Raw genomic sequence first — 26,193 nt, 5'->3', positions numbered from 1 at the left:
GAAAACACTGAACAATTTAAGTTCATACAAATAATAAATGATAACTTCCTCCATAAAACTAAGATGGTTGCCCTTTAATGTAAAATGCATTTAAAATATAGGGAATTAGTTTTGTACTCACTACCTAAATAAACCCCTCATAGATATAACCCCCGTTAACAGACAATAGATTAGTAGTACAAAATTCTTTTCATATAAAAATCTTTTTGTAGATCTAAACCAATTAGAAATATTATATAATTTTAACCCATGTGAAAATAAGAATACGAGTAGTTTTACCCTTAAAACAAAGATGGCAACTTAAACAAGCAATGTGAATTCTTCTGTATGCTTCACTAGCCGGGAGGGGGGGGGCTTTGTCCGGTTGTAAAATACGCTTAAATATGATATTTTAATTTGTCCAGATTTCGTGTGTATTATTATTATTATTATTATTATAGAGTCGTGAGTTCAAAAGTAAAAAAAAAAAAAAAAAATAACTATTTGAATGCCATCAGCTAGAATTGAAACCGAAAGCAAAACTGTAGCATTCAAAGCTGGTGACGTTACCACTGTACCAACATTACATATATATAAACTGATTAAAAATAAACTAAGATGAATGTACAAAATGTATAACGATTTTTTTTCAATTTTGACCCATTAACAAACTATTTTAACAGACTCAAAAAGAATGGCCCATAAAAAATACTATCATTTGAAGCCTCTAGTGCTGCTCTGCGACTTAGTTTCGTAAGAGAAACAGTTTGAAAATATGGAGATAGACAGATTGTGTCTTTTATACATTAGATTTCCAACATTATACGATCATGCTTATTTTTTTCTAAGAAACATTTTTGTTTGCTTTTTTTCTGATAAGCATACGAAAGAAAAAATTCAATATTAACACAAAAATAATGATTGTTGTGTAAAATGTACTGAAGCTTTGATATGTTGAAAGAACTGAATAATAATATAAATAAAACCTTGGAATTTGGATTGTAGCAATATGGTTATTCATTTATATATGCTCTGTTATATTTAACGTATATTGAGCTTCTATACAAAAAAGGATTGGTATACACAAAGAGTGAAATATAATCACAAAAGCTTATTTTCCCCGTGTGTGCAGAATGATCTCTATCAAACTACTCATCAATTTTTAATCTATAGGCTTGAAACTTCATATATCAGATTCGAACCTGTGGGACAAATTCAATTTAGTTTTTAGCCAGTTAAGATAGCTGCGAAAGGGTCAAAATTGAAACTTGCCAGGTGTAAATGGACTAAAATTGCTCCTCTATGCAAGTGCAAATATACATTTATACGTTAAAGTCAGTTACTTTGAAAAGTTTTGATATGCATGTGGACTTAAATCGAATAACGCTGCAGACTAAATGTTTAGGTTTTGATTCTAGCTGATGGCAGCCAAGTCCTTTTTAACTTTTGAAATCACTTATACTGGGTACAATATAATTATTAATAGAGAATTGGCTCTATAAAAATAAATACAAAATCTACATAAATTACAATATCATATTTAAGCATATTATATGACCAGGCAATATACACACACAGAGACAGTTGTAGCCTGCTTGAAGCATTGTGTGTAGTATATAGATAGGTATTTCTAATTTTTCTTTATAATTAACCACTCTACTGGTTCCTTTTTCCCCACTAAGCCTAGACATACATACATACATACATACATACATACATGTGTGTATGTGTGTATATAAAGTCAGTGGAAATAAACTCCAGTAGAGTGTTAAATTATTTAGAAAAATTGAAAATAAGAAAAATATTTATGTATTACAGAAGATCTATATAAACAGAGGCTGAAGATAGTCTGGTAATGGAGACGAATTACAGGTCTGCTTTGTTTTGATTTGAAACTGATGGTCCTAATGTTGCTCTGACCTTTTAAATAGATAGGTCCTATTTGTGGGCTAAAAAAAACCTTTGAAATTTTTTTTTTTTTTTAATGCGCTGATGAAGCCCACATTTGTGCAAGTTATAATTTGATGAACAAGTATATCTTTATATGCCAACACAGGCGGCTGAAACAATTGTCCGCAAGGTTGTGACCAACAGAAGAAATAAACTTTTTGACAATGAGTAAATACTTGTGTATCTATCTCTATTAACGTCGTATCTTGAAAGAAAAAGTTAAGATAAAGCATGAAGTCACATAGAAACTTTATTAAATTAAGTCAATAAGGGTTACAGGAATAAGAGAAATACGAGGGACATGACAATAAGTAATGCCCCTGACTCACTTCCAGTTGTCTGATCTAGCTGAAATTTTGCATGTGCAACGATTTATATCTCTACAGGTTATGTGGCAAATTACAGCTCTGAACTAACTGTAGTTTCTGTTTTACAGATGTTTGAACTGATCAGGTGTGAAATGGAACCTGTTGAATGTCAAGCAGTGATCCGGTTTTTGTATTTGAAAGGACGCGCACCACAGGAGACTTTTGATGAAATGAAAGAAACTTATGGTGATAATGCCCCATCATATGACCTTGTAAAATGCTGGCATCGTGAATTCAAACATGGCTGGAAGTCTGTGGAAACAGCTCCCCTTCTGCCATTGATGAGGTATCTGTCAGTCAAGTTGAGGCTGCCATTTTGGAAGATCGGCGCATTACTATTCGCCAAATAGCCCAAGATGTCAAGATTAGTACAGGGTCTGTGGAAACTATCATTCATGACCATTTGCATATGCATAAGGTGTCTGCCAAATGGATTCCCAGGTTGCTCACACCATTCCATAAGTGAGAACGCGTTGAGTGCTTGAGGATGAATTTGGAGATGTACCAAGAAGATGAGTCAAAGTTTTTCAAAAGATTGATTACACAGGATGAAACCTGGCTCCATCACTATGATCCAGAGACCAAAGCCCAGTCAATGCAGTGGAAGCACTTGGACTCACCACCTCCAAAGAAGGCAAAGGTGCAGCCCTCCGCTGGCAAGGTCATGCTCAGTCTTCTGGGACCAGGACGGAGTAGTGATGACAGATTTCCTGGCAAAGGGTACCACAATTACAGGAGCTTATTATGATTCACTTTTGAGGAAATTAAGGAAAGCTATCAAAATCAAGAGGTGGGGCAAGATCAGCAAAGGTACCCTCCTCCTGCAGGACAACGTTTCAGTCCACAACTCGCATGTCGCCAGATCAGAAGCATGGGCATGTGGTTATGAAATCCTCTTCCATCCTCTCCACTCTCCTGACCTTGCACCCTCTGACTTTCACCTCTTCCCAGCCATGAAGTTGTTTTTGAAAGGAAAGCGTTTCCCAGATGCTGCTGCCTTGATTTCTGAAGTCACGTCGTGGTTGGAAGACCAATCTGGGGTGTTCTACAAAATCGGTCTCCAGAGCTGCATCAAATGATGGGAGAAATGCGTAACTCTGGGTGGTTCCTATGTAGAGAAAGACTAATAACTGTGCCAAGTTTTGTTGCTCTACTGCTACGGGAAGTGGGTCAGGGGCATTACTTATTGCACGCCCCTCGTACTTCTTAAGGTCATGGCAGTTCAAAGCTAAATGCTTCTCATCAGAAAAGGGACAAAAAGCTAGCATTATACAAAAGTAAAGGTAAAAAGACAACACCAACTTAAAACATTCAGATTAAAAATGGGGAAAGTTTGAGATTAGAATTCAGAAAAAAAATTTTATATGGGAGAAAAGAGACAGAAAAGTACATTTTGTATATTTTTTTAGCATAAATGCTAAAGAATATGAAAAATAATATGTAAGAATATGAAATATTAATATATATATACATGTTTTTTTTTTTTTGCATGGTGATCACCACTTATCAAGGCCCGAAGGTCACTCAGGGATAAGGGTTATTGCGTGTACAGTAATCAATGAGATAGTATTGTAGTAATCATTAGTATTGGGGGTTTTGATAGAGTGTCTTACTTAAGGGGGCGGTTTGTTAGGAGTTTGTTCATGTTGGACTTGAAGACGTCCAAGTTGTAGTCAGGTGGGAAACAGGCAAGTGGCAGAGAGTTCCACTGGCGTGCAGTTCTAAGAAAGAAGCCTTGCTCATGGAATCTACGTTTGGATTTAGGCACAGATAGAGAGTGGGGAAAATTATTGACAGTAGTTTCAGCCAGACAGGTGTTTCTCGTGAAAGATTGGCGAGGGGGGGACAAGGGATTTGAGCTCAGACGAGTACCTGCCATGGAAATAACGATAAAACAAAGACATGCTCGCAACGTCTCTTCTGTGGGAGAGAGGTTGCAGGGAAGAGAAAAGGGCCTCCCCCACTAAACCACAAAGTCTATTTTGTACTCTGTCAAGGCAGGATAGGCTGTTTTTAGCAGCTCCTGCCCAGATCTGGCAGCAGTAAAGCTGAATGTGTGTGTGTGTGTGTGTGTGTGTCTGGTCACGAATAGGCTCCTATATGATTGACTATTTTAAAAAACTGATTACATATAATGATAGAAGATGTATCGAGACACAGGAATGGGTATGTTTGATCTGGCAGAACAGTGGTTCATTAAAATTGTGGTGTCTGCGTTCGCGCCTGGTTCACAAAGTATGGAAATAAAAAAATAAAAAAAAACGTTTACAAGTGTTTTTGATATAGATGTACATAAGAATACTTTGATAAGTATGTTTTAACTTAAATAGGGATGGTATAATAAAATTGTGGGGTTTGCGTTCGCGCCTGGCCTCCATAGAATGGAAATAGGCACAAACTTTAATAAAGACTTTTCATATCTATCTGCATGAGTATACTTTGATAATTATGTTTCAGTTTGAAGAAATATCGTATAATAAAATTATGGGGTGTTCGTTCGCGCCTGACCTCCATAGAATGGAAATATGTTACAAAGTTTAACAAGGTTTTTTAATATAGATCCACAGAATATTGTGATAAATGTTTCAATGTGAACAGGTATGGTATAATAAATTATGGGGTTTATCTATTTTTACTTTCATCATATTTTGCTTTGGTTTTGATACCCCCAAATTCAACCCAAATTTACAACCCTTCTTTTTCATAACCTATCATAGTTTCATAAATCAGAGTCCATTTTCTGTAGGCTGTTTTTGAACCCAGTTAACGACAGGTACTTTTGCTAGTATATATATATATATACATACATACACACACACACTAGCAGACCGTCCAGTGTTGCCCGGTCGTAAAATATGCATAAATATTATATTTTAAGTAATACAGAATTCTTATTTATTATAAACAGAAATATCATAGGTATTAAACATAGCATTAAATTCTTTTAAAAAAAAAAATAAAAAAGGAAAGAAACGGAGACATGTGCATGCCAGTATTGTTTTTTTTTCTAAACAATTCATTTCTTGTAAGTAAAAGAAAATGCTCGAGCTGAGATCGAAACCAAAAACTAACGACAGTGAGTCAAGTATGATAACCATTAGACTAACTGCACACTTTCTCCAAAAGATGTTTTCAAACCTTATTAACATAATGTGAATGATTAGCGCATGCGCAATCATGAAACAGCAAACCGATAAAAATCCAACGCCCTCCATGTACCAATTTTTCAATTTTGACCTCTTAGCAGCTATTTTTTTCCAGATGAAAATGGATTAAAAGTTTTCCACATGTCTTAATACTCTATTTCAAGTCTGTAGATCAAAAATTCATTATAGGTTGAGAAGTGTCCTCACACATATCTTCCCACTTTTATAGATACACACATATATACATATGCACACACACATCGGTTAAAGTCAATCATTGAAAACTTAAAAAGAATAAATTTTTACACAATATCAGAGAATATCAATCAAATGTTATTGTGAAGTTTTCAATTACTTTGCATCAGACGACAGACATTTATCAATAAACGTGCAGACTTGTTTGGAAAAAAAAAAAAAAAAAAATGGCGTTCAAATCTTTTTCCTTTTTCTTTTGAAAATCATGTTTTTGTAAAGCTATGGTTGCATTGCATATTAATCATATCAAACGTGATTGGGCAAAAAAAAAACATTGAGTAAAAAAAAACTAATCTGATAATGCATCAAACTTGGCCGCAAGTTTATTGATACGACTTATGTACACATTTATCCGCAGTTTTTTTTTTATGAGAATATGTTTGATGCAAAAGGGATTCTTTCTCATATCACCTTCATTCGCAATATATTTACCGTGGAATATAAATACCAACAGTTTTAATAAAGATGGAAATTATTTCCACCAAAAACCATAAAATACGTTGAAAATTTCACTCCAAACCATTTACTAACTCAAGAGTCAACATTTACAAAGGCCAAAAAGCAACGGAGGATAAGAGTTATTGAGATGGGATATATTGTTGGTTGAATAATGATTAGGGCTGTGACAGCAGCATATTCTTTTCATTGTTTTGACTCTTGAGTATATATACGTTAATATCTTATATGTTTTTATACAGACGGATGTGGTTCTTGGTTGATTAAGTGTGTCTGTGTCGGATATATACCCGAGAATGAAAAGAATGAAAAGAATATGCTGTTGTCAAAGCCCTAATGATGACCAATAGAACAAGAGGATTAAAAAAGCTGTACATACTATATTTCTGAATTTTTTAGATGAGGATTGATTATTTGGATTCTTTAGACTACTGTTCTCATCTTGAGTGTTAGTTTTACTATGTTTCGACAGATGTAATCTCCGGCCTTTTTAACTGTGCAGACTTTTGAAAAAAAAGAAAAAAAAAAAAAAAAAAAAATGACATCAATTTTTTTTTTTTTTTTTTTTTTTTTTGAAAATCATGTCTCTGTTGTGTTTGATATGACTCATATCAAACGTTATTGGGTAAAAAGATTTTGAATAAAAAAAATATAATTTGATAATACATCAAACTTTGTAAACATTTTATCTGCAGTTCGTTTTTTATAAAAATGTATTTGATGCAAAGGGAATTTCTTCTCAAGTCTTCATTCGAAATATATTTACTGTGGAAGGAATACCATTTCTTTATACATGTGGACATATCGGTAACTTGGCAGGAAATGAATAATAAACAACAGAATTGAAGATTTGGTCGCTATTTTCATAATTACCTTACTAGAATGTATAAAAAAAAAAAAAAAAAAAAAAAAAATGTAACAAAAGTAAATCCCCCCCCCCCCGGTTTCTATTTAAAACAGTAAAAAATAGCTTTAATACTCGATCAATCGGAGGAGAAAATGGTCGCTATTTTTATCATTTCCCTTGCCACCACCATTACCAACAAAAAGTCTTTAAAAAAAAAAAAAAAAAAAAAAAAAAAAATCCTAAAAAATAACGCAGTGAAAATTTCACTCAAAACCATTTATTTTTTAATTAACTCATGAGTCAACATTTACAAAGGCCAAAAAGCAATTGAGGATAAGAGTTAATGAGATGAATAGATTGATAATTGAATGATGATCAATAGAAGGAGAGGATTGAAAAATCTCTACATACTACCCATTGAAGACAGCAGCCAACCTGGAAAATAACAATTCTTCTCCTTTGGTCGGAAATATCAATTATGAAATTGTTTTTTTTTAGAACTTTTATCCTTACCAAACAAGGGACGGATTGCCACGGAGACGTAAGGGGCATGGATAAGGGGCTACATTTTTATAGGGGGCATCCTCAGTGGGGAGTTGTGCATTTGTTTACATTAGATTTAATTTTTATGCATATTGGTACAGTCGGAGAAACAGAGAGGGAATTCCAAATGAATTCAATCTGAGGAAAGAAGCTATTGGATTATAAAATTTTCCGGTATTTGGGGATCTCTACAGTGATTTTCTGTTAGTTGGGTTAGTTGAGGGTATTTATATGTGGGGTGGGGCAAGGGAATTTTTTTTTTTGTTATATTCTTTAATTTATAAGGATTACAAATGTAATAATTTCTCTTTAATATTACTATTTTGAAAATTATTTGTTTCCATAGCCCAAAAATCAAATATTTCTTCATTTTTATCTTTCAATAGTAGTAAGAACTATGAAACCTATGTGGATCTTATTTAGTTCATCGCCATTCATAAAAGACAAGTCTGGTTGCCTGGGTGTTTGGAGGTATGTGTTGAGCTAAAAAAAAAAAAAGTAGTAGTAGGCAGGCAGGCAGGCAGGCAGGCAGGCTCGAACCCATACCGCGAAGGAGGAAAAGAATGTGAAAAATAAACGTGATGTCTTTGCCGTTGCGTCCATCACCAAACCGGAAGTGGCGAAGGTTTAATTTAAGTTTAGTCAATCGAAAAAGAGGATGAATTTCGAAAATATCGGTGAAAAAGCGACCCCTCCTTGTAGAAAAAATGCCAGTTGAGGGTGAAGGAATAAATTTTTAGCCAATCTTTTGATATTTGTCGTCCGAAGGGTCAAGCTTAAAAACAATACCAATCTTGTGAAAATCTGTTGCCTCTGTCGTAAGTTTTAGGCAGACATACATACATACATACAAACATACATACATACAAACAGACAGGTGAGATTTATATTATAGATGATGCCATCCGTTAAAACAGAAGGATGATGGTTTTATGGCATATCAATCCTTTTTTCTAATTATTTAATGCTGAATCCAATAATATTTATGCTTCAAGTTCTTTACATCTTCAAATATTTATTCATGGTGTTTGGTTTGGTTGTTTTGTTTTATAGAACATCAACCCATTTTGGCATACCTAATGATGAATCCAGTCATTTTGGAAAAAGTTTTTATGCCGTTCGGTTTGATTGTTTTGTAGAGAAAAATTGTTTTTGTTTTTGTAGAACACGATTAAGTTTGGCAAAGCAAAGGAAAAAAAAACAAAAAAAAACAATATTAATGTTTGGTGCATTTTAGCTTCAAGAAGTTAGTATCTTCAGACAGCCTAATCTCATAGAGAAGTTGAGATAACCATGCAGAGTGGATGACGTCACAATATGATGATATCATCCATCAAACCAGAGAGAGAGAATTGAGAGAGCTATTCTTTATGATGGTTTATCTAGACAATCCGGGACTCTTTGGGATTGGCTAGTTATATTGTGTGATCGAATTCAAATTATACATATATATATATATATATATATATATATATATATATAAAATCAGTTCTTGTCCAAAATACCCCTTATATTAAAAAAATTTTTTTTATAATTTGCATATCTATGACAGATCGAAAATATATTCCAAAAATCACATAAATTGATCAAGTAGTTTTATTTTTCACAAAGAAAATCATTTTTAAGCGATTAATGGGAATTTGTAGGCATTACAAGAAAAACCTTGCAAGTTTGAATTATTGTAGTTATCTCGACTTGTGTTTTTTTTTTTAAAGATTATTTTCAAAATGGCAGATAAGATTCATTGGATTCTTATAAAAATTCTTTTTTAAAAATAAAACTACTAATTTATGTGATTTTTAGAATATGATATTCTCGTTTTGTTATGGATACGTGCTATCATACAGATTTTTATTTTTGTTTTTAATAAAGAGGGAATTCTGGGCAAAAACCAAATCATCCTTGTGATCATTCATTATTTAGTTTTCTATGACCAGAATGAAAGCCATTAGCTTTTTTATTGTTTTGTTTTTCCTTCATCTTTGGACTATTTATATTTTATGATATTACTTTTGCAATATTGTGAACATTTTCCTTTTGATTGGTTTCTAACTGCTTTTTGCTAGACATATCCTTTGTGTCTAATACTTTGAATTCTTATCGTCCATACCTTTTTCTCTGGATTACTTTTAGATATATCTTTTTCTTTTCTTTTATTAGAGGGGAGGGGTCTTTTCGGAAGACGTTTAGAGTGAACTCTCTGGATTATCTTTGTTCACCTTCAGCTCCTCTAGAAACATGTCTAAAAAAAAAAAAAAGTTTTTCACCAAAACTGTTATAAATTATAATTTAGAATTTGATGTCTTTATTCTGATATCCATTTAGTATTCTAAATATTGAGCTTTATTCTTGCATTTGGAAACAGGTTTCTATTGCAATTGATCTGAACTTAAGAAAATTTATTTTTATTTATTATAATCTCTATGTATATATATGCACCTAAACAAAAATGCATAGCACTCATATAGCCTCTTATTTGTGCGTGTGTATGTATATATATATATATATATATATATATATAAGAGTGTTAATCAACAATGATAAGGAAGTTTCTGTAGAAAATCCTTAGTGTGAGAGTTCAATGTGAAGAAGAGCATACATAATGGTTAAAATTGAATTGGGTTAAGTTTGTGTCGAATCTTTTCTTTTAACCATTATATATATATATACTAGCAAAAGTACCCGTTGTTGACTGGGTTCAAAAACAGCCTACAGAAAATGGACTCTGATTTATGAAACTATGATAGGTTATGAAAAGGAAACGTTGTAAAGAGATAGCTTTGAATTTGGGGGTATCAAAACCAAAGCAAAATATGATGAAAGTAAAAATAAAATAGATAAACCCATAATTTATTATACCATACCTGTTCACACTGAAACACTTATCACAATATTCTGTGGATCTATATAAAAAAAAAACCTTGTTAAACTTTGTGACATATTTTCATTCTATGGAGATCAGGTGCGAACGAACACACCATAATTTTTTTATACCATATTGCTCCAAACTGAAACATAATTATCAAAGTATACTTACGCAGATAGATATGAAAAGTCTTTATTAAAGTTTGTGCCTATTTCCATTCTATGGAGGCCAGGTGCGAACGCAGACCCCACAATTTTATTATACCATTCCTATTTAAGTTAAAACACACTTATCAAAGTATTATTATGTACATCTATATCAAAAACACTTGTAAATGTTTTTTTTCTTTTAATTTTTAAATTTTTTATTTCCATACTTTGTGGACCAGGCACAAACGCAGACCCCACAATTTTAATGAACAACCATTCTGCCAGATCCAACATATTCATTCCTGTGTCTCAATACATCTTCTATCAATATATGTAATCAGTTTTTTAAAATAGTCAATCATATAGGAGCCTAGGCACAAGGCCGATTGTTAATGTGAGGAGTGAAGGGGAAATGGGGACCAACTCCCCGGGGAGTAGGGGAGCTGGATAGTGACAATTGGTATGGAGGGTTGCCCCTACATTGACCAAGGTCTTATTTGTGGGGTCGTCCCCACAGTCTTTGCTTGCAGTATCTGCCGGAACAGATGCTACACTTTGATCTTGGCCCGAAGGCCATGTCACGTTCATGACCAGACACACACACAGCTTTATATTATAGATATAGGCATTTATCCATTTCTTTTACACATGACAGTGGCTGATGACTCACTGGTCAACTTCTGAAAATATATTCAAGTTTTAAATCACAGTTGGAAACATCAATCCACTTCTAGCCACACTTAAAAGCTACTATATGGTAAAAAAAAAAAAAATCTGTTGATAAACTATATATAATTATAATACTATCGTCACAATCATTATTTACTTATTCCCCATATATTGAATTTTAGGATTCTACTCCATTATTTGATTTTATCATTAATATTATTATTAATTGTACTCACTAGGAGTTCTCACACCAGTCATCATCAAAGCTTATTCACTGACAACAACCGGTGGTGTCCCTGGGGTCTGGATAACAGTAAGTCTCTCAAGGCTTCCAGTACTCTCCATGTCTTTTGATAATTTTTCCAAATGAATTATTATTATTATTTGTATAAGTAGTTGTATTATAAATTTATGTACTAGTGTTTTTTTTTTTACCTGTAATAATTTGATATATTTTTTAAAATAAAATGTTAATGTTATTTACTTGATTTCTATTTGTGGTCTTTTGTAAAAAAAAAAAAAAAAACGAACAAGAGGCATAAATGTTAAAAAGGAGAAAAATAAAATAAAACCAAATTCCTGATTGTTATAGAAACGAGCGTATAACAAATCATTGCTGATTTTGAATTCTTGGATCTAAAATAATGTTAAAAATCTATTTGTCTCTCTCTCTCTCTCTTTATATATATATATATATATATATATATATATATATATATATATATATATGGTGGCTGTCTACAGTTTCTGAGTGTAACCATGCTTTAGAGATTAAAGCTCTGTTCAGTCTTGAAAGACTATGGATACCTATTGTAAGTGTGTCTGTAATTGTGAGGCAAGGGTTGCACAATCTCCAACCATTCCTCTTCTGAATCAACACTGCTTGATTCCTGTCACATGGAGAAAATCCAGGATCAGTGTGGAGATAAGTGGAGAGTACGTATAGAACCTGGTATTGCCAAATGGTCACCCATTTTAGTACTGGCCAGGTTCAACATTTAACTTTGGTGATCTAACAGCGTGTGTATGTATAAATATATATGAGAAAAGAAATTAAAACTAAGTTGAAATTTACAATCAAATTTATTGTTCGACTGAATACTCCAAAAAAACAATTTACAAAGTCCTTATTCCGCTGAGTTTCCAAGAATGCTATTCTTCTCATCAGAGGACGGAAAGAAACCAGCAAATTATATTTGTAGCAATGCTAGATTTGCTGGTCACAGCATTAAATGAAACTGCAATTTATTATAGTCATAAATTCCAAAAAGTACATGTCCTTTAAAAAAAAAAAAAATACAAGTGAAAAAATGGAGAAGTAAAAAAAAAAAAAAAATAAATAAATAAAAACGAACCGGGCATAAAATTGCAGCTTGCATGAAGACTCTTTCAAAGACAATCCGAAGGCGAAAATATTTGTTTTAATATATATATATATATATATATATATATATATATATATATATATATATATATATATATATATATACACACACACACACACACACACAACTAAAGGCATAAGTGTCTACATTTTTGATATTGTCAAAGTCTTCCACTCCATGTTACTACTTTTGAATAAAACTAAATTAAAGTAAACATAGCTTACATTTGGATCTGTTATGCATACATATGCTCCAAAATGCATAATAATCAGTTATGTTAGAAGCAAATCCTGTAGATAAATATACATAAACATGTATACATATCTAAAGTTATAAAAATAGAGATAACTAATATATATATACATATATACACACACACACACACACACAGACACAGAGGGTAGCCCATAAGTCACTTTACATTTTAAAAATTAAATAACTTTTTTTCTATTAATATATTTTAATATCTCTTCAGAATTATAAAATAGAATCTTTTCAGTATGAATAAATTGAATATTACTTTGAAAATGAACGGTCAATTGTTGCAATGCAAAAATCTTATATGCACCATTTCAATGTTTGACATCCTCCTAGTATGAACTTCGTGACATGTTTTCAAGAGCAGGACTCTTGAAACGATAGGCCTATATGAATTTCCACTTACTTAACTGTGTAATAAAAAAAAGGATTAAATGCAGTCATTTAAAAAAAAGTTGTTTCCTTTTCAAACTGTAACTTATGAGCCACCCTGTATATATAATTATAAAACTCTGAACCATCTGGCCGTCTGTGCTTGCTTGCATCTTGTCTCCACAGATCAGGCAATTTCATCTTTTAAAAAAAAAGGGATGACCGGTGAATTATATATATATATATATATATATATATATATATATATATATATGCATGTGGGTGAGAGTTAGAGACTAAGGAATGAGAGTGGAGAGTTGTTTTGGTTAAGATTCTAGCTGATAGCACCCAAGTCATATATATATATATATATATATATTTAGTTAAATCTCACTATCATATATTAGGTTCAATATAATAATCGATAAAGAATTGTCTCTATAATAATAAAGACGTAATCAGCATGAATTAAAATATCATATTTAAGCATATCTTACGACTGGACAACGCCGGCTGGCCTGCCAGTGTATGTATGTATGTCTATGTGTGCATGTGTAACAACTAAAGTCATGAATGTCTAGATTTTGGCAATAATAATAAATGACATAAATCTGTTGACTTATTGGATATGAAGATATTTTCAACGGCGAAAGACAGAAATATAGGTGAGTGGAATCATGTCGCGGCTGAAAATAGATTGGCTTCACTATATTCTTCAGAGAATGGCAAAAATAATGAAGGCTTGAGATAACATCGTATTTGTCTGATGTTCTAATAAAAAAAATAATTGTATGTGTAGTCACTTGTTATGTTTGTATGTCTGTGGAAAAGGTGTTATTCAGAAGCGGATTATTGGAAATGATTGATTTGTCTGTTCGACTGTCAAGTTGCACAGGTCTGGGAGATATTTCTGCACGTCTCTAAAAGCCATTCCACTATGAAGTAGAAGGATCTATTTATGAAAATTAGACTTTGAAAATAAGACAAATGACCTGAATAACTTATAACTTTCCTCCATCTCTCCTAACCAATGTCCTATTCTAATAGTCCTCTGACAAGAATTTATCAAAATCAAACGTTTATAATTACACATGACCAAAATAACAATCTTTCTGTTTTAGATAGAAAAAAACTAAAGGAAAAAAAAAAAAACTGAGAAGAATTAGCGAAAAAGACTAGGAGAGAAAATCGAGTGTGTGTGTGTGTGTATAAAAAGGCTGTCAGCAACATAGAATACCAGGGTATTAAAGTGATGTGATGAACAATAAGGCCGATAGTCGCATGCTCTCATGTAATGAATGAATGCGTGAATGTAGGATTGACATGAAATTCTTAAAGATAAACTAAAATGACCGAAAAATGGGCTGAAATGACTTAAATAAAAAGTAAATGACTTAGAATGACTTTAATGAACTTAAGGATGAATTGAATGACCTTAAGAATGACTTGAATGCTTAAAAAATAACTGGAATCCTTAAAAAAAGAACTTGAATAATCTGGAGAATGACTTGAATGGCTTTGAGACTGGTTGTAAAGTGGGGGATCATTTTACATTAAATTAATACAGAAAAGTGATCCCCCACTTTATATCACAAAGTTACAACTTGGCCAAAAGGCCAAGAAAAGCTTAAAAAGCTAAGAACAGCATCTATTAACAACAGACATTTGATCTTAACCAAAAAGGCCAAGCACAAAAGTGTTACGGACAGACCGACCGACGAAGTGACTTACAGAGTCGCTTGCATGCGATTAAAAACTGACAAACGAACGAAGGTCTTATTACGATTAGAAATTTTCAAATAATTTATTTTTTAAAATCAATTACATATTTAATTATTTCAAGAATAAACATCTTTTTCAAAAATAAAACAAACCAAAAGAATGCCATAAAAAATTAATATGAGGTACCTTCAATAAGTTTCCTGGCTAGTCCTCTTCAAAGTAATCTCCTTCGGCTGCAATGCACTTGTTCAGTTCCAAAAACTTCTGGAAGCCCCCCATGAAGTCCTGTGTGTGAGTGTGTCAATGACCCTCGTCACAGCCTCTTTCATCTCCTCCATTGCCTCATAATGACAACCTCTAAAGTTTTCCTTGAGCCTAGGGAATTCAAATCACAGGGACAAGGTCTGAACTATAGGGAGGGTGAGGAACTCATGATGCCCTACCTTGGTCAAATAGACTTTGACAAGGATGGAGTTGTGAACTGGTGCATTGTCCTGGTGGAAATGCTATTGGCCCAATTTGAAGAGTGCTGGCGTCTTCCTGAACTTCCTTAAAACTTCAACATGGTATTCCTTATTGACTGTCTGTCCAGTAGAAATCCAGTGCATGTAGATCATGCCTGTGTTGTCAAGAAAAAAAAAAGAAAGGATTATAAGGTTCTGTGTGGATTTGCTCTGTCTAGCCTTCTTGGGCCTGGGAGAGCCAGCATGCTTCCACTGGGAACTATGTCTCTTGGTCATAGCAGTAAATCCAGCTTTCATTGCAGGTCACCAAAGCATCAAGAACTGCAGGATCTGAATTGATCAGATTGACCACCTCCCTGCTCTTATGACAATGTCTTTCTCATATAATAATACTAGCGGGGGTACCGGCATTGCCTGGGTGTTTGGAGGTGTGTGTGGTGTTAAATAAAAAAGAAACTGGGGGGGGGGGGAGGATTGAACCCAAAGCCCTGAGGTGAAATTTGAAAATAAAATCGGCCAGCCAGAATGAGTTACTGAAAGAGGTTTGAATTTATTTAAGTAAGAACCAAATTGACAGGTGTGCGCATGAAAGTCGTCGTAACGCTTGACAACGACGATGACGTAAGCATTGTTATAAGCGAAGTAAAAAAAGAAAACAACGTTAAAACTTAAGAGGGGGGGGTAATCAAAACATAGAAAAAAAACACAAAAAAAATAACGTAAGGCAAACGAATGATGAAAACAGAAAAACGAACATGTGAAAAATGGCTTAAATAAGCCTGTTTCGATATTAAAATTTATAAAATCGGTGGGTACCCGGGTGTTTTTGGGTGTGTGGTTGGGGATGGATAAGCTAAGTAAAAAAAAAAAAGAAAACTCCAGAAAAACGATCGTTATGTGAAAAATTGCTTAAATAACACTGGTTCAATATTTAAATTTAAAAAATCGGAAAACAAAAAAAAGAAAAAGACATCTCACACCACGATTCAAACCCAAAACGTTTAGATAATGAACCAATGTGTTAACCAACTGAACTAACACGACGTACATGAAATTTAGTCAGGTTTTCAACTATTTAAAGTAAATCAGGTCACGACGTCATCTGACGCATGCATAGAACCGGTCGTCGTCACGAGAGGACCGTTTTTGTTGACTGCCCTGTCGAAAATTGTCGATTTCGGGTTGAAAAAATGAACGTTTTTGGCCAATTTTTTAATATTTTTCGAGGGAAGGATGGAGCTTCAATATGATACCGAGTTTGTGAATTTTTGTCGTGCCTGTTAAAAGTTTTTAGCGGACACACAAACACACATACATACAAACATACATACACACATTTTCACTTTAATATATATATAGATAAATCTCATCTGTCTGATTAAATGTATGTATGTATGTATGTTTGTTTATATGTCTGCCTAAAACTTTTGACAGAGGCGACGGATTTTCACGAGATCGGTATCGTTTTGAAGCTCAATCTTTCGGACAACATATATCGAAAAATTGGCTAAAAACATCAATTCCTTCACCCTCAACAGTTCTACAAGGAGGGATTGCTTTTTTTCGCTGATATTTTTGAAAGTCATCCCCTCTTTTCGATTGACTTGCCTTAATTTAAACCTTCGCCATTTCCAGTTTGGCAATGGATGCAATGGCAAAGATGTTTTTTTTTCATGTTCTTTTCCTCCTTCATCGTACGGGTTTGAGCCTGCCTGCCTACTACCACTTTTATTTTATTTTTTTTTTGCTCAACACATCTTAAAACACCTGGGCAATGCCAGGCACCAAGGTTAATATAATAATAAATATTAAATAACATTTAAATTTTGTAAAAAATTGTAATATGCCAGTGAAGGGGAAGTATCTCTCTCTCTATCTATATATATATATATATATATATATATATATATATATATATTATCGCCCCATTAGCCTCCTCCCACTTTTTGCCAAAATATTTGAGACCTTAATTAACCATGCTCTAGTCCATCACCTTACAGATGCTAAACTACCACCTATAGCAATGCCCAACGACTCTTTATCTGAAAGTACATCTTTCAAACTCCTTGGCCTAACGTTCACAGGAAACATGAGTTGGGACAATTACATTGAAGGCATTGCCAGGGCTGCTGCAAGAAAGGTGGGCTCTCTACCGTGCTAGAAAACTACTAACACCCGAAAGTATCCTGTACCTCTATAAGGCCACCATTTGTCCATGTATGGAGTATTGCTGTCACATCTGGGCTGGTGCATCTGCTACTAGTCTCTCGCTCCTTGACAAGGTTCAAAAGAGAGTCGCAAACCTGATAGGCCCTGAACTAGCATCTAAGCTTCAGCCTCTGTCCCATCAACGAAATGTTGCATCCCTCTGCCTTTTCTACAAGTATTTTAGTGGTGAATGCTCTGACGAACTGCAATCACTTGTGCCCCCACGACGTGAGCACCCTCGACAAACCCGACAAGCTGCTAAATCCCACCCCCACACTGTAGAGATCCCTAGATGTAAAAGATCTTTTTACTCCAATAATTTCTTCCGCAGAACCGCTAGACTCTGGAATTCCATTCCAGGTCCCTGCTTCCCCAACAGTACTGACGTGCAGAAGTTCAAGTGTAACGTGAACCGACATCTTGCTGCCCAAATCCCTACATAGTACCCAGTAGTTGTTGCCCCTGATAGTAGCCCCCTACACCAAAGTGGCAATTTGCCTTGTTTGGGGTGAAAATGTGAAAAAAAAAAAAAAAAAAAAAAAAAAAAAAAAAAAAAAAAAAAACTTGACTGACCGACCAACAATATGGATTTAGACAAGTCCATTCCACAGCAGACATCCTAACTGTGATCTCTGAACGTATATACCATTCACTGGACAAAGCGGGGGAGGGCAGAGCGGTAGCTCTAGATATATCTAAGGCTTTTGACAGGGTATGGCATGAGGGTCTCCTCAGGAAAATTAGATCATACGGTATCACTGGTAGAATACTTACCATAATTAAATCCTTCTAAGATAAGAGAAAAATCAAGGTTGTCCTCGACGGTCGTACATCTAAACAATATGATATAAATGCGGGGGTGCACCAGGGTTCTATCCTTGGACCTCTATTGTTCCTGATATTCATAAATGACCTCCCCGACAACATTGCCTCTGAGATGGGTATATATGCTGATGACACTACACTCTATGGCAGGCACGACAGGAAGACGAATGAACACATTTCTAAAGAAATGGCAGAAACACTAGAGGAAGACCTCCAATCTGTGGTGGAATGGGGACAAAAGTGGTTGGTCGCGTTCAATGCTGCCAAGACTAAACTAGTTTCATTCAATAATTACAAGAAACCTTCTCTGCCACCTATAGCAATGGCCAATGACTCTTTATCTGAGAGTACATCTTTCAAACTCCTTGGCCAAACGTTCACAGGAAACATGAGTTGGAGCAATTACATTGAAGGCATTGCCAGGGCCGCTGCAAGAAAGGTGGGCTCTCTCTACTGTGCTAGAAAACTACTAACACCCGAAAGTTTCCTGTACCTCTATAAGGCCACCATTCGCCCATGTATGGAGTATTGCTGTCACATCTGGGCTGGTGCATCTGCTACTAGTCTCTCGCTCCTTGACAAGGTTCAAAAGAGAGTCGCAAACCTGATAGGCCCTGAACTGGCATCTAAGCTTCAGCCTCTGTCCCATCAACGAAATGTTGCATCCCTCTGCCTTTTCTACAAGTATTTTAGTGGTGAATGCTCTGACGAACTGCAATCACTTGTGCCCCCACGACGTGAGCACCCTCGACAAACCCGACAGGCTGCTAAATCCCACCCCCACACTGTAGAGATCCCTAGATGTAAAAGATCTTTTTACTCCAATAGTTTCTTCCCCAGAACCGCTAGACTCTGGAATTCCATTCCAGGTCCCTGCTTCCCCAACAGTACTGACGTGCAGAAGTTCAAGTGTAACGTGAACCGACATCTTGCTGCCCAAATCTCTACATAGTACCTCAGTATTTGTTGCCCCTGATAGTAGCCCCCTCCACCAAAGTGGCAATTTGCCTCGTTTGGGGTGAAAATGTAATAAAAAAAAAATATATATATATATATATATGAAAGCATTTTATATAAATATTTATCTAACAAATATATTGAAGAACAAAATGAAATAGGTTAATGTGGTTTCAGATCTGAAATAAATTCAGGTTCATAGTCGGTAAAAATATTGATACTAAAAGGAATGTTTTGTTTTAAACAATTTTAGTTTACAAAATAATGTTTAGATTATCCTTACATCATTTGTAGACATTTATGCTGACGACACTACCATTTATGGTACCACATCTAAGACAGTAAACGACCAAGTTCTCTCCAATTCTCTCTCCTCTGATCTTGAGCACGTAGTACAATGGGGAAAGGAGTGGCTGGTTACTTTTAATGCATCTAAAACCAAGCTTCTCTCTTTACATCATCAACATTCTAATCCACATTTGTCATCAATTGAAATGAATGGCTCTCGTCTTCAGGAGGCCTCAAGTTTTGACAAGCTTCTGGGCTTGACCATTACTCCTGATCTTAAATGGAACACGTATATCAAATCTGTTGCCAAGGCCGCTGGAAAAATGGTGGGATCTTTCTATCGATCCAGTAGATATCTCACTGCTGATGCTATTCTCTACCTATATAAGAGCCAGGTACGTCCAAGGATGGAATACTGTTGCCACATCTGGGCAGGAGCTGCTAGAAAGGACTTGTCCTGCCTTGATAGAGTTCAAAATAGACTTCGTAGCCTCGTAGGAGATGTCCTTTTCTCCTCCTTGCAACCTCTATCTCACAGAAGAGATGTTGCGAGTTTGTCTCTGATGTATCGTTATTTTCATGGAAAGTGTTCAACTGAGCTTCAATCTTTGGTCCCCCCTCGCCAAACTTTCACAAGAAACACTCGTCTAGCTGTAAACACTATCAATAATTTCCCCCACTCTTTATCTGTGGCTAAACCTAAACGTAGATTCCATGAACAAAGCTTCTTTCTTAGAACTGCACGCCTGTGGAATTGTCTTCCGTTTTCCTGCTTTCCGGCTGACTACAATATGGTTGTGTTCAAGTCTAAAGTAAATAAGTTCTTGATGAGCCGTTCCATATAAGTTATTAAATTTACCAAATTTTCATTACTAATGATTACTATATTGACCAATTTCTACTGTACACTCTTTAACCCTTATCCTTGAGTGGCCTCTGGGCCTTGATAATGTGGTGATGCCTTTGTAAAAAAAAAAAAAAAAAAAAAAAAGATTACTGAGGCTTAAGGTTTCTTGTTCTTTATTGACTAACTTATCTTTAAATCTCGTAATATATAATTTCTCAGCAAGACCTACAAAACAAGGGGAATTAAGAGAAGAACATGTTTTAGCTTTTTCAAGATATTCCACTTACCAATTGGTGTTAAATTGTGTTCATTATAATAATTATAGAAAGTGATGTTTTACCTTTATAGTTTTGATTATTGAAGGAGCATTTATGACCAGAGAATCTTTCCTTGAAAGTTTTACCAGCCATACAAATATAAAATTTATGAATACTCTTTGGTTAATATAATAGACTAGCGGGGGGTACCCGGCGATGCCCGGGTGTTTTGAGGTAAATCAAAACTCCGGGGGGGGGGGGGGTTTAAATAATAATAAAAAAATGTTTTAGTAGGTGAGTATGAGAATCGAACCCGTACCCTTGAGTTGGAAATTAATGTGCGAAAAAAAAGTGCTACGTTAACCATTGAGCCACGGCGACAGACAACGTTGGTTAGAATTTATTTATTTATTTAACTATAAAAACAGGCGTGCGCAATAAAAGTTAACTCTGCTGCTCCCATTTGACCTAATTAAGAAGGTCAAATAGAAGTCACGCAGTGTTTGGGTTTGTTTATCCAAATTTGACTGTTTCTTTCCCCAACAGATGTTGGGGAGGGGAAAGCAGCTCCCAATTGTCCAGATTGAATCTGATATACAAGATTGATCAAAGCTGATTGCTTCGGGACGTTTTTCCCGGCGCAATGCCGAGAATACCTCGTTTGAGTTTAGTTTCACTTCATTTATACTAAAAAGCCCGATCAACATGCGAGAAGCCAAAATAGCAATAATTTTGTAAAAATCAACGTGAATAAATCTATACGCTACGCGCTTTCCTAATTCCTAGATATTATTATATAGGACCTATATAAACAGTTTTAAGCGATAGTAACGAACCCGGGACCGTGTGCGAGAAAAGCCTTTTGAAGACATACATGAAATGGTCACACACATTTTGCCTTTTATATACATAGATTTATATACTAAAGAACTTATTAAGCAATTCCCCTTAAGTGGAAATTTGCTTTTATTCAAGCAGTTACATGATTTAGTTAACCTATTTGTGTTTGATTAATTTGTATTGTTCAGAATTTTCTTCGTGTTTTTGTTTTTTTTCAGATTGTCATTACAGTGTTATAGCTCAATTTTATTGTTTTAGTTAAAAATTTTATGTAATATATTATCAGGTGGGAAATATAGCCTTACAAGATTCAGAAATTTTTTTCTAAGTTGGTTAGGACATTCAGATTATAAGGTTAAGGTAAAGCACATAATATTTTTTTTTTCTTACTGATTTTGGGTTTGTTTGCACAGGATGTAGGTTTAATATATTCTAGTTGCATGTTTTTATATCAATTTTCCTTCAGGGCTTTATTATAGAAAGTTTTGTTGTAGTTAAAAAATGTTTACATTAGAAGCGTTATGGCTAATTCTTTTACTGATTATTTTAATTGTAGATAATGAGTGCTTGGAAAGTGAATTTACATCAATTGGGTTAGCGTTATCCTTTTTATATGGTTCATATATATATATTTTTTAAGCGTTATCCTTTTTGCATGATTCATATATATTTTTTCTTTATATGTAAAGTTACATCTAAGAAGTTAAATGTTTTCATGTTTGAAATGATTTCTACTTTAAATTCCTCGAAATTATTTAAGGATTATGTTTTTATTTTTGTGTTCATATTTTACGCCATTGAAATATTTTACAACCATGAGTCCATCATCACTATAGAGTTCAATATTTTGTACTTCAATACCCTTGGTTAGGTTATCTATACTATATATATAAAAAAACATTTATAGGAGTGTGTGTGTGTATATCTATATATCTATAAAAGTGAACGTGTGTGTGTGTGTGTACATTTCCCTATGTAATAACTCTGTCAATTTTTAGTCTACAGACTCGAAATTTGATATACAGGGTACTGAGATTTGGGAAAATTGATGTGATCGGGTTTTGGCCAGAAATTTTGTTGTTAGGGAGTCAAAGTTCAACGATTTGACCTTTGAGAACTCTACCAAACTCTGAAAATTTTTGGTCTAAACACTTGAAATTTTAGATATAGGTTCCTTGGACATGGATCTAACTTAATAACTTGATTTGAGCCCAAAACAATAAATATTAAGAGGTCATAATAGGGGTCAAAGTAAAAAAAAAATTACCGTCTTTTTTTTTTGCTCAGCACACACCTCCAAACACCCGGGCAACGCCGGGAACCCATTGCTAGTATATATATATATATATATATATATATATATATATATATACATACACACACACACACACTCCTATAATTTTTTTTTTTTTTTTTGTGTATTGATATTCATATTTAAAAAGAAAATACAAATTTGTTACATACTGGTTGTTGAATTGCATTCATCTGCAAAAGATCTAGCTAATTTGCATATTCTTTTCAACATTCATTTTAATTAATTCCCTATTAGTTTTTTTCGGTTTTCTTATGGAATGATCATCTTTAGTTAACTATTACGTTTAATTATATTCATGCAGATATTCTACATGATTTATACTTGCGTAATATTTGCATAAAAAGCTTATAGTAAACACAAACCTCTTTCTATATATATTTATGTATGCATATATATATTTATATAAAATTTTGCCTACCAAACTCCTCCATCAGTTTTTGGTCTACAGACATAAAACTTCATATATACAGTATTCGAACCGATGCGAAACTTTATATTTGGGTTTTAGCTAGGGAAAAAAAATTGGTGCAAAATATGAAAAGTAAACAAAAAAAAATTTGCCAGGTGAATGTCGAATGACAGCATTACGAATATGCATGCATGACGTAATAGCCATTGGTTCATGTTTTAACTTTTAGTTTTGCAGTAAACATGTCTTCATAGTAGAGTCATTAACATGGAAGGAAGTAGTAAATTGTAAGGTAAACATTTTGGTTTTGATTCTTGTTGGCAGCGCACAAGTGATTTTTTTCAAAACTTTTTAAATCATTACTTTATATTGGGTCCAATATAATAAATACAAAATACGCATTAAACAAAATATATTTAAGCATATTTTATGACCGGGCAAAGCCAGACGGTCTGCTAGTATATATATATATATATATATATATATATATATATATATATATATATCAGCATTCTTAAGGAATGTATGAATCTGTTTATCTTTCTTTGGATTATAAGAAAATTGAGGGATAGTTTGAATTGTCTGGTCTCAAACTTAAATAAAGGAAAACTAATGAAATACTCGCACAGCAAATAGAAAATGCCGTTTTAAAATTTATACAAAAAAAGTCCTGAAGAAGGTCTACAGGTACAGTAGTCGAAATGTTATTGTTGCTAAGTTCCAACTACAAAAGGAGATCAGAGAAAGTGAAAAACTTACTTATTTCGACGTATCTTGTTGGCATATTCGGTTCGCTTGGGGAAACTTTATCTCGAACAACACAAATCTAAAAATTTGAAAAAAAAATTCAAATAACAGCATATTTTATTTTCTAAATATTTCTGTCAAGGGGAACATTATAAAAAACATAAAAAGACAAAACAAAAACAAATTCATTTTAAGACGCATTCATTCTGTTAAATGTTTTTGACTCCTGATGGGGGGTATGAGACCAATGATTTCGACGATCATTTTTATAACCACAAGTCCTGGTGAGCAACCAATGAAAATCTTCCAAAGTTACTATAAAAATTGTCGAATTTTGGATTCAATCAGTTTGCCACCATTTTTGTTACTGGCAATTACACTCAGGATCGTACTGCACTGCTTCTTCACTGCCATCTTAATGTCTCAACACTTAACAGGTCCTGCGCCCAGCCATAGTCTTTTCTTTGATGGTTTGGAATCTAAATTCGAATTGTGGCAGGTCAAATTTCTGGGGTATCAAAGGATTCGGAAGCTACACAAAGTGATAAAATCTCCAACAGAGAATCCTAACGACCCAGAATTTCTCGAAAAAAAAGTAATTGTTTTTGCAGAACTGGATGATAGAAGTCTGTCTCTGATTATAAGAGATGCCTTGGATAATGGACGGAAAGCATTGGACATATTAAGAGAATATTATTTATCAAAAGGGAAACCGAAAGTTATATCACTATATACAGAACTAACGTCTCTGAAACGTAACGAGGATGAAACTATTACCAACTACGTTATTAGGGCAGAAACAACCACCAATGCCTTAAAACTCTCAGGTGAAATAAGCGATAGCTTGTTGATATAAATGACCCTCAAGGGACTTCCAGCCGATTTTAAACCATTTACAACTGTTATAACGCAAAAAGACAAACCCATAAATTTCAGTGAATTTAAAGTGGCATTGCACAGTTATGAAGAGACGAATCAGATGCTCTTGGACAATAATAACTCCAGCAATATCACGAAGTTCAAAAATGCTTCCCGAAAACAGACACCACCAAATTACGCACCTCACCACAATGCTTTCCCCAAAAGTAATTTTCCCAAGAAAAATAATAAAATTATCTGCTATAATTGTGGACGACCCAACCACAAAAGTTTCCAATGTTGATATAAAAGCTCCAAAATGGGCTCTGTAAAAAACGTTGAGAACTTTGATGAAGAACATACATTTCTATTCACATGTAACTTGGACAATACCACAAACGGTAAAAATCTTGTTGTAGATTGTGGTGCTACAGCACACGTTATCATCAAGGAATCTGATTTTATTAAGTTTGATTCAAACTTTAATCCACAAAGTCATTTTGTCGAACTTGCCGACGGTAGTCAAATAAATGATATAGCCTTGAAAAGAGACGATGATAAAATATGCCTAAAAAATAATAAAGGTGAAATTTGTAACTGTATTCCAAAAAAATGCTCTGTTCATACCTACATTTAAGCAAGACATATTTTCTGTGCAGGCTGCCATTAAACAAGGCGCGAATATAAAGTTTGGCCAAAACAAGTCAAAATTGATATACCCCAATGGAACTGTATTTGACATTAAAGAAAATGGCCGATTATATTATTTAAAAAGTATGGTTCCCTCAAAAACTGCCAGTCACGACTTGGAAACCTGGCACAAAATTCTAGGACACTGCAATACAACTGATATTAAAACATAACGAAATGTAGTTAAAAGCATGAAAATAATACCTTCAGACGATCTCCCAAATTGTGATGTGAGGGGAAAATGACAAAATATATAAGCAAAACGCCAGACCCAAAAAGACCACGAAAATTCTCTCACTTGTGCACTGTGACTTGGCAGGTCCGATCAGCCCGATGCACAGAAATAATCTAAGGTACGTTTTGAACTTTATTGATGATTTTTCCGGTTTAATTATAGTTTATTTTCTAAAAAACAAATCCGACACTATCCTCGCCACAAAGAAATATTTAGCTGATATTGCCGGTAAAATGTATTCGCTAGACAATGGGACTGAATTTACTAGTAAAGACTTTGAACTCCTAT

General features: G+C 34.1%; 1 protein-coding gene across 6 annotated transcripts in view; it reads right to left on the bottom strand.

Annotated features, from left to right (window-relative positions):
• The window catches only part of LOC145263058 (vacuolar protein sorting-associated protein 41 homolog), a 411,356-nt gene that overhangs the window by 119,482 nt on the left and 265,681 nt on the right, over positions 1 to 26,193 (bottom strand). For all 6 annotated transcript variants that reach the window (XM_080119907.1, XM_080119904.1, XM_080119909.1 and 3 more), the window contains one exon: positions 24,135 to 24,201. In XM_080119907.1, coding sequence (XP_079976033.1) covers positions 24,135 to 24,201 — 67 coding nt within the window. The remainder of the gene's footprint in view (positions 1 to 24,134; positions 24,202 to 26,193) is intronic.

Source organism: Euprymna scolopes, chromosome 38 (assembly GCF_053919585.1).
Source record: "Euprymna scolopes isolate OS-2025 chromosome 38, ASM5391958v1, whole genome shotgun sequence".
Classification (NCBI taxonomy): domain Eukaryota; kingdom Metazoa; phylum Mollusca; class Cephalopoda; order Sepiida; family Sepiolidae; genus Euprymna; species Euprymna scolopes.
This window is presented reverse-complemented; position numbering and strand designations above follow the sequence as displayed.